Raw genomic sequence first — 9,879 nt, forward strand, 5'->3', positions numbered from 1 at the left:
CGAATGGAAGGAGATCTCAGCATGGTTGCTCTGCTTGAAAATCTCTCTCAGGCTGGAAGAATTAAAGCCCAGAGTCAAACTTTGGCGCCAGACGGGGATCCAGCCTGACTAACGGCCTCTCTTTATCTCACCCACTGCACAGTTAAAAGACGAACAAGCGAGAGGCTGAAACGTGTAAGATGTGACAGGGAGTTAAAGAAATGTGCAGCGTGAGCCACAAGCTCAGGGATGGTTGGGGAGGGAGTCAAGAAGTAAAAACCACCGTGCAGGGCAAATGCACAGACCTGGGGATTTACACCATCTGAGGTAAACGACGCCCTCTAACAAAACCTGAGGTCAATCCACCTTCAGCTTGCTCTCCCTTTTGAAAGCTGACATCTGAAGATATTTCAGATGACAGGTCATTATTTTTTGCAGATTCCTTCCCTGGCTGGAAAGCAGCACGCTGCTCCTCTGCTTCAGCTGGCTTCAGGACAAAACCATAGCAACTGTGTGTTCGGTTAGTCATGAGAAGCCACCAGCATGAGAAGCAGGAAATGAGGAGGTTTTCTTACATTTTTCCTCCAAGGAATTCTGGAAAAGAGAAAGCATTATGATGTGGTAGAAACTCGTTTCAAAACTTCGTGATTTGGGACAACTTAGAGTGTTTTCTAGATTAAAAAAATATTAAGTAGGGTGATGCACTTTAACATTCTAATGGAGCATTTTATAAACATTTTCTTAGATTAGAAAATGATTCATTTTGGAATCCCCATCTTGGTTGAAGAGATTCCCCATGAATCCTTCACACAGAACTGAAAGTAGTTGACCACTCTGATCTGGATCCTTTTTGAAATCCAGAAATGATAAAACTATGTTGGCTATTGGGAATGGAAATTTCTGGGCTTCTGTCCTGAGTGATGCTGCTCCGCCTATTGAGTGACAGTGACTGAGTCTTGCTATCTGTCCTCTACATCAACTTGACTGACTGGCAGGTTCCAGGCCATCTTCACTGTGTTTTACTCTCCTTGTTTATTGCCAAGGCTCTCTTCCCTGTGCCTTGTCCTCCCTGGTTTTTGCAACTAGCCTCAGAAAGTGGCTGCCCTCTCAATGGCAATAAACTTGACTTTTATTCAAGCTGGTCAAGAACTCAAATCCCCTAGAGGACATGAGTTTACCTATCCTGCAACTAGTAAGGCAGTAAATGCCCCTATTGAAAGACACTGAAAAATATTAAAATCGGCTATAGCGTTTTACACATCACATATTACCTTTATTAATATCTTTAAACATCAATAGAATATATTAAATTTTCAAAAAATTAAATGTTACAGTTATTACAAACAAAAAATTGCTTCCACAGGGTCCTCTCTAATAGGAGACCTGGGAGTCACACTTTTTTCCCTCACTAATCATTTCTGTCCAGCCAATTCAATTGTGTCCAGGTGATTTTACTTTCCAGGTGCCTTGAGGCCTCCCTGGAGGCAAGCTTCCTAAACCATTCTCTCCACACCCATCTCAGCTGCTCAGCCTACCTGCCGCACAACAGCCTCGGAGGAGTCTTTCAAACTACAAATCCAGTTTTCACTTTCTTCATAAAACCTCCAACTGTTGCCTGTGACTTCCAGGAAAAAAGTTCACAAGCTCCTCAGTTGAGCATGTCAGGCCCTAAATGAGGGCCTTGTCCCATGTATGTTCAGTGTCCCCAATTACAGCACTGTATATCTGTGCATGTAGTGATGGGTGGTCACCCATTGTGGCCTGCATGCCAGTCCCTCCTCTGACCCCTGCCCTCCCCAACAACTCTCCTAACAAACTCGTCCAGTGGAGCATCACCTGGCTACAGCATTCCCTACCTCACGACACCCAGGGTTCCCTCCTGTGTGTCTGCCTTTTAAGTATAGGCAGGTAGAGCATTACCAAGGTTTTCAACAGGCTGTTTGTGTATTTCTGAGTCCCTGTCTATCAACTCTTTATGAGCTTATATATGGGCATAAAAAAGGTATTTTATCTTTATGCTTTAGGACATTGTAATTACAGAGGAGTGTCAAAGCCTTTAAAAGGTAGCAGTCATCTTGACCTCTACCAGGTTGGAAATTTGCATTAGTTAGAATGACAAGCAAGCATTTTGGACGCTGTATCTCAGCAGTTAAAATTCCTCCTCAGGAAGAATGGCGCTGGGAGGTTCCATGAGTTAATCTCACAGAGGCCTCACATGTGCGCTCTGAGGAGAACATGCCACACTCAGAAGTCACAGGGGCTGTTGTCCCCAGTGCTGTACCGTCATGTTGCTAACATCTGAGGAGTCAGTAGTTGGTCTCCGCTGACTTGGCTATCTTACATCCCAGAGAAAGTAGGGACATTAACCCAATAGCAGAGGAAATGGTAATGAAGAGCAAATTTGTGAAAGTCAAATGAAATCTGGAATTAATTAAAGGAACCCCACAGAGTTTTCCAATCCATGTGGGCAATTCCCTGTGCAGTCCTTTCCCTCTCAGACACCCTGAGTTCTTCTCTGTGGACATGCCTCACTCCTCCGTAGACTTCCCTCCGTGCTTTCTTGCTACTCAAATTCTCCTTGATATTATTTTACCACCAGGACCTCCATATCTAATGTATTCGAATTATTTTTCTCTTTCAAAGATTCCCTTAGGTATCCCCACTTCCAAGACTCCCAGTTCCCCAGTATCTGAATGTTCACCTCATGCTGACCCATCAACTGTAAATCTCTTGTGTCATTCATCAATTTTGTGGTACACCTAGTCATTTTTTTTCTCCCCTCTTACAATTTAAGCCAGAAAGTCAAGAAACTTACCCTAGCTGGAGGTGTGGCTCAGTGGTAGAGTATGTGCTAGCATGCTTCAATCTCCAGCAACACACACACACATACACACACACAAAATAAAAATTAAAAAATAAGGAAAAGAAAGAAGGGTTGTATGATCCCATAATCTCATTGAGTTTGAAATGCCTCCTCCTTTTAAAATGAAGCTTAAATTGGATTATTTCTAGGGTTCTTTCTATGTCTATAATATATGAATGCATGAACTACCCATAAATATTTTCTACTGAGTCATGAACCAATTTATTTTCTTTTTAATCCAAATTTAGTAAAAGGCAAGAATCAGGGAGGTAACTAACATTAAAAATTATTGAATAAAGTACACATATCACTTTAGATTAGTAAAATGATCATTAAATCAATTCAGAGCTGGATTACAGTCATCTCAACAAAAGAAACACCAAGCAAACAAAGTCAAAGTTAAAGTTGTTGGGGGACTAACCCCCTCTCACAAAGCCATGGAGCCCACTGGCCCAGCGTGAGCAGCATGGGCAGCCTCTAAAGAGTTGCATCTCTGTGTCCCAGTGTGGGACTATGTGCTTCACTCTCTCCTGAAATTCTTGACTTGGTAGCACATGGCATTTGAACCTTGTTATGCCCGGGACCTGTGTTTATGAGTTTCCTGGGCAGCCTGCCAGGAGGTGGGAGAAAAGTCCCCAAGAGCTCTGCGTGCAGCCCTTCAGAAGCCTTGGACGGACATTGCCGTGAGAGCCGAGATGCAGAGGGGTCTGGAGTGAAGCACTGACTTCAGAATTGCCAGAAGGATTTGGAAAACAGAGAGGAATGAGAAATAGATACAGTCTAGGTGGTAGAATGAAATATGTACAAATACACATCTACTTTTATAATATGTATTGACTCTCGGTATTCGTTATTTATGCTTATATACTACAGATTTACATGTTTTGTAAGGTAATATTTAGTGAGCTGAAATACACCATGAATATATAATTTACACACATATATTTTAGGGCGTTAGAAACAATATTTAGTCATCCAAAGATACCTTCCCAAGCATTAAGATGTTCCTTGTCTGTAAAATATATTGTAGGCTAAGGGGTGGAAGCCCTATTAGACTCCCAGTTTTATATTTGGAGTGAAACAGGTGCCATCAAAAGGCTTTGAGAAGAGTGACGTGGTTTGAGCTGCATTCTCCAGGCCCCTCTGGCAGATGTGTGGATAATTGAGTGTAGGGACTCCGGAAGGGCAGAGAGACAAGTAGAGTCTAGGGCAGTGATCCGGATGACACTGTTGTCTTCGTCTGCTGAAGAGGATTGACTTGAATCCCCAGAACGACCTGAGTAGATTAATAAGTACCAACATTTCCCATAGAGTTTTCAAATGCACCTTCATATCCATCATCTCCCTGTATCCTCATCCTAGGCTCGTCAGCTGTTGAGATGTAGTCTTGAGATGTAGAAAAGTTAAAGTCTAACCTCCTGCCTGAAGCCATCAAGAGTAGAACTGAACCAGGCGTGAACCCAGGGCACTTTCTACCAAACCAAGATCATATTCAGCTTTGCCTTACTTCCTTGGGCCAAGGAGTATCCTAACCATTGCAGGGCCTTTAATGAGCTCTTGGATCTTTCCAGGGCTAGTGTAGATATTTATACACATTCTCTCACGTTTTCACACCTACCTTTTCCAGAGCATCAGGAAATGCTCAGAAAGATGGATTTGCTCTATGTCAAGCAACTAGTGATGGATCAGTAATGGATCCTCCTCAATTCTGATCCATCAGAACTAGTCTGGCCTTTTGCCCTCTAAAGCCTATGAATCCCTGTAAACCCAAATAATCAAAATAGTCAAATAATCACATGAACAGAGGGAACTCTTTGTTGCCTTTTTCTCCGTAGGGATCAAGACAGGAAGGGGTAGCATCCTGGCTTGAGCTTGGGGAGAATTAGGAATTAGTAACGGCATTCCCCCCGGTTACTCTGAGCATGTGTTCTGTCTCTTCGTGTAGGGTGCTCCAAAGTGACCTGCATCAGCTTGACCCGGGAGGCCTCCATTAAATTGTCCCCCTTGCATGGCAAACAGATTTCCATCCGCTACCTGGACATGACGGACTGCTTCGTGCTGGAGGACGAGGGCTTGCACACCATCGCTGCGCACTGCACGCAGCTGACCCACCTGTACCTGCGACGCTGCGTCCGCCTCACCGACGAGGGCCTCCGCTACCTGGTGATCTACTGCACGTCCATCAAGGAGCTGAGCGTCAGCGACTGCCGCTTCGTCAGCGACTTCGGCCTGCGGGAGATCGCCAAGCTGGAGTCCCGCCTGCGGTACCTCAGCATCGCCCACTGCGGCCGCGTGACTGACGTGGGCATCCGCTACGTGGCCAAGTACTGCAGCAAGCTGCGCTACCTCAACGCGAGGGGCTGCGAGGGCATCACGGACCACGGCGTGGAGTACCTCGCCAAGAACTGCACGAAACTCAAGTCTCTGGACATCGGCAAATGCCCTTTGGTCTCCGACACGGGCCTGGAGTGCCTGGCCCTGAACTGCTTCAATCTCAAGCGCCTCAGCCTCAAGTCCTGCGAGAGCATCACCGGCCAGGGCCTGCAGATCGTGGCCGCCAACTGCTTTGACCTCCAAATGCTGAATGTCCAAGACTGCGAGGTTTCCGTGGAGGCCCTGCGGTTTGTCAAACGCCACTGCAAGCGCTGCGTCATCGAGCACACCAACCCTGCCTTCTTCTGAAGGGACAGCTTTCGTCAGGCATGGTCTCCATACAAACACGAACCAAACAAAATGTTTTTTAAAAGCAGCGTATGTAAGCACCGACACCCACTCAGCAGCTGTTTCTTTCAGGAAGATTCTAAGACATCTAGCTTTTCTTTTTCCTCATTTCTCATGGGTGCCAGGGTCAAAGAAATTAAAGGGTAAAGAACAAATTTCTAGTACAGCAAAGTGTTTTGGGTCAGGTCATTTGTAGGCAGTTTCTCTTCTCACATGGGGTGTCTTTAGAAATGTACCTTACTTTCTTCTCCCCACAAGCGCTCCTGGACACAGGCCACACCCCCACCCTCCACATCCCCGCCCTGAGCTCCACTCCCCTCCATCAGCAGCTGCCACAAAAGTATCAGAACAATAGCACTCTCTAGAGTTCCTCTTCGAACTGCTTGGTTGATCTAAGCCCCGCTACTCAATCCCATCCCATGCAAATTATGGTTAAAAAAGTGTCCTCAATCACTTTGAATTTACAAAGAGCTTTCCAGACCTTTTTTTAAAAAAATCGGTTATGGCAAGCAGCATGGTGGAAGAAGAGACTTTTGTTCTTTCTCAGCTATGCCACTAGCTGCGTGACCTTGGCCAAAAACTTCGCCTCTCTAGGCTTCAGCTTGTGGCACTGAATCAGAAGCCATCCAGCTGCAGAATTAGCCTCATGACCATTTTAGGATTGACAGAACAGAGATACCAATAAATAGAAAACTTAAAACAGAGCACAGGCATCTACCTCTTTCAAGAGAATTAATTGGGCTGTGCTTTCAGGAGGTTCCAGAGTGCAGATGTCAGTTTTCACAGGGTCCTGTGTGTCCTGTAGCTCCCATGCAAGTACCATCCACCTCTCAATCTGTTTTGGTGGCACATCTTCTCCTGCCCCGCTGGATGCTTTGGTTTCTGTGCACAAGTACTTTCAGCATTCCCCTACTCCACATTGTCTTAGCAGAGAACCAAAATGCCTGAAAATGGGGAAGTTTAAATCCCCCAATCAAGACTTATCTTCTGAGTGTTTTCAAACGGAGGAAAGACCCTTGCAATTTTTAATTAACAAGTGAGGCCCAAGAGAACCCATGTTCTCAAAGGTTTTTCTGATCCCTCTCAGTGCACATGTGGCATACATCAGGCACATCTGTCCTACAGCTGGCAGAGACAGACGCTGTGGGTTTTTGTCATTTAGATTGCATTTTGATTTTTCTCATCTATTTATTTCTTTATGCATCCAGACTTCATCACATGGAGCCTACTGGGGTTAAGTTTGTAAATGTTTAATTGTGCAAATTGCCACCTTGCGTCTCCCGCGTGGCTGTCTGCATGCATTCCTTTAAAGAATACAAAGTAGACTTCCAGGTGTTTAAATACTGTGCATTCAGAAATCTCAGACAATGGAAGAGGGAACTCATTGATAAGACAGATGCTAGCCCACTAACTAACCCTTGGAATAAGACATTAACATCATGACAAAATATGAGTTTTAAATGGATGGAATTTTAAATGGCCCTATTTTGATATAAGTTGATTTGCTAGCACCATTATGTGAAATCAGGTAGCCAAGAGAAATACCATGCTCATGAAATACAGTGTCATTAATTCGTAAACCCAGGACCTTTCCCAAATGAGTCTCTGGCCGTTGCCCCTTCTTCATTGCTGCTGAAACAGCTCATCAAAGGGCCCAACGTCCAATTCCAGAACACTGCATCTCCTAGCCAAATGTGCTTTGTTTCAGACCCGCTTACATAACACTCACTCGACAACTGCACTCCTACTGTAGGCTCCCGCGCACACTGCAATCTCAGGTCAGGAAGGAGGAGCTAGAGTGATGGGAGGAGTCTGTCCGGGAGGTTTCTACCGTGCATCATAGAAAACGTGGCTTTCTGTCCAACTGACATCATCCTCAACCCGGTTATGCAATCAGTGCTATATTCCATGAGGGAAAGTGACTTGTTTGACTGGGGACAGTGTTTTGTGATAGCCATAGAATTTAGAACCTTAATAGAATTTGAAAGGAACATACCCCTGCTCTGTGACTTGTGACTACCACAGTTTCAGAATTTGGAAGTCACAGATGATTGTCCCTAACCCTTGGTTCTGGGATATTCTAGATAAACTGGTTTAATACTCTTGGAATGAGCAGGGAGATCCAGAATGACTCTCTGAACCATTCCGAGTGTCTTGTCACCACCACCTGACCACATCACCTGACCTGTCTGCCTTCCAGGCATGAGACCAAGACCACGTCTCACACCTGGTTGCCTGCCCAGCACATGCTGTCTGGTCCAGTTTCTCCTCTTTCCCAGTGTCCTCTTCATCCATTCTGCTTTCCCTTGGGGTATGAATTTGTGATAGAGGTTACTGGGAAACAGCTCAGCAGATTTTTAGAGACCAAGCAAAAGTCCTCAGCAAACAATTTATCTCTTTTAAAACATTGCTTCCTTCCTGGCTCTGCTAAATTGAATGCTCATTGTTTTTGTAATTCTAATGTTCAAATCACTGCGTGCTGTATGACTCTAGAAAGCCTTAATTTACTACCACCAAGAAATAAAGCAATATGTTGGTAATTAGGCTCAGCATTTTTTTTTTAGATCCCTTTCAGAGAGTGTGGTATTCAGATGGGGACACTCAAAAGTGAGCAAGAAGCTTGCTTTATGTTTAAAGGCAACAGAAGTCAAGTTACTGCTACTGTCGTCCCTGTAAAGTTGAATCCATGGTCTTTCCATCTAATGACTAATGACTTTGGCTTAGAATTGGCACTAAGTGATAAAAAATTATTATCTTCACAATGTAGTTCACGTCTTAATCCAAACTCTTGGTGCAGCTTTTGGAATTCATGATTTTGCATATTTCAAGGAGTTATATATGGTGTATTTTGTAACATCCTCAGCATAGACTGGGGACAGCACCCTAATTAAACATGTTAGTTTTTCTTTGGCAATACATATAAATGGCCACTCTGTGCAAGATTATTAAAGGTTATAAATAGGCTTGCATCAGTTCAGGTCAGGTTTTGTTGCCAAATTAATCTATGCAATAATGAAAAAAGTCTATTTTTCAGAACTTCCTGGATTTCAGAATTATGGATAAGTAATTATGGATCTAAATATATTTGCCCTGGCCCTGGTTACAGATATTGGATGAATCTTCATGATTATGCTGACAAGTAGATGTTATAAACCAAACAACAAACAAAGTGTGTTAGAGCCTTAGGACCTGGAAAGAGAATATGACAACCTGATCTAAAAGGAAATAGTGTCAGTCAGCTGGAAAGAATGAAATGCCAAATCCCTCCCTCCTCACCTAGACTTTTTGATCTGAGAAATCAATAAGATAGGAAGCAAGTACTGAGAGCTAATTAGAGAACTTCATCCTTAAGAACTAGAAAGACTTTAAGAAATATTAATTTTAAATGTGTTAGTCCTCAACCCTGAGTTGCTTTGATAACTCTCATATACACCAGTAGGACTCTTAATTGCCCTGGGACATAATTTCAGGTGGTTTGGTGCACCTCTTCTCAGGATCTCAGAATAAGACTAACAAAAAGTAAAAACCAGTCCCTGAGATTCACAACTTCTTAAGCTGTTCACAATGAGAAAAAAGTCTTCAAGGAGTTTGATTTGATAATCGAAAGTGTACAAAGTGAAAAGCTTGAGTATTTTTAAGGAGACAAGTGACACAATATAACTATTTACCAGTTTTATTATTTACTGCTTTCCTGTCCAAATTATCACAGAGGAGTCACCAAAAGTAGTACATTTGTTCAATAGCTGGCAATCATGATTAGCTCACAGAGAAGTTGATTGGAAGAAAGTTTGAATAGACAATAGAAGAGGAAACAAGGACATTAAAATAGGGAACTATTACAGGGAAAATGTTGACAGAAAATCTGTGAAGCTAAATTGGTTTTCGTCTTGTGTGCTATTAGTCCATTGGTTTCTTCTTTCCGTTCTGTACACCAGAAGTTGTACTTCTGCAGCAGGGAGAAAAGCAGCACAGGGCAGGGAGAGCCCACCCTTTGTCTATAGTGGATACTGATGTTATCTCTGAGAGTTGCCTAAACATAGCTCCAGTTGCCTAAGGAGCAACTTGGGCAAGTTTCAAGTAAGATGACCACCAAGGGGGTAAAGCCACTCACTTGAGGTGAGAAATAGTCTCAAAGACACTCAGACATGGACACTGCATCCAGAAATGCACACCAGATATGCTTATGCCTCCTTTTCTCTTTCCATGCATCATTATCTCCTAAAACCACAGGCCCCTCTTATAGAGCCCTTTTGAACCTCTTAAGCAGGAGGTCAGTTGGCATTTTAAGCCACACTGGATGAAAGAACATTTCCCTT

At 43.6% G+C, this 9,879-nt stretch overlaps 1 protein-coding gene across 2 annotated transcripts in view; it reads left to right on the plus strand.

The window, feature by feature from the left end:
• Fbxl7 (F-box and leucine rich repeat protein 7) overlaps window positions 1–8,097 on the plus strand; it is a 386,769-nt gene extending 378,672 nt beyond the window's left edge. For both annotated transcript variants that reach the window (XM_047556568.1, XM_047556569.1), the window contains one exon: window positions 4,788–8,097. In XM_047556568.1, coding sequence (XP_047412524.1) covers window positions 4,788–5,524 — 737 coding nt within the window. In that variant the 3' untranslated portion in view covers window positions 5,525–8,097. The remainder of the gene's footprint in view (window positions 1–4,787) is intronic.
• Window positions 8,098–9,879: the final 1,782 nt, after the last annotated feature.

This window comes from Sciurus carolinensis, chromosome 6 (genome assembly GCF_902686445.1).
Source record: "Sciurus carolinensis chromosome 6, mSciCar1.2, whole genome shotgun sequence".
Lineage (NCBI taxonomy): Eukaryota > Metazoa > Chordata > Mammalia > Rodentia > Sciuridae > Sciurus > Sciurus carolinensis.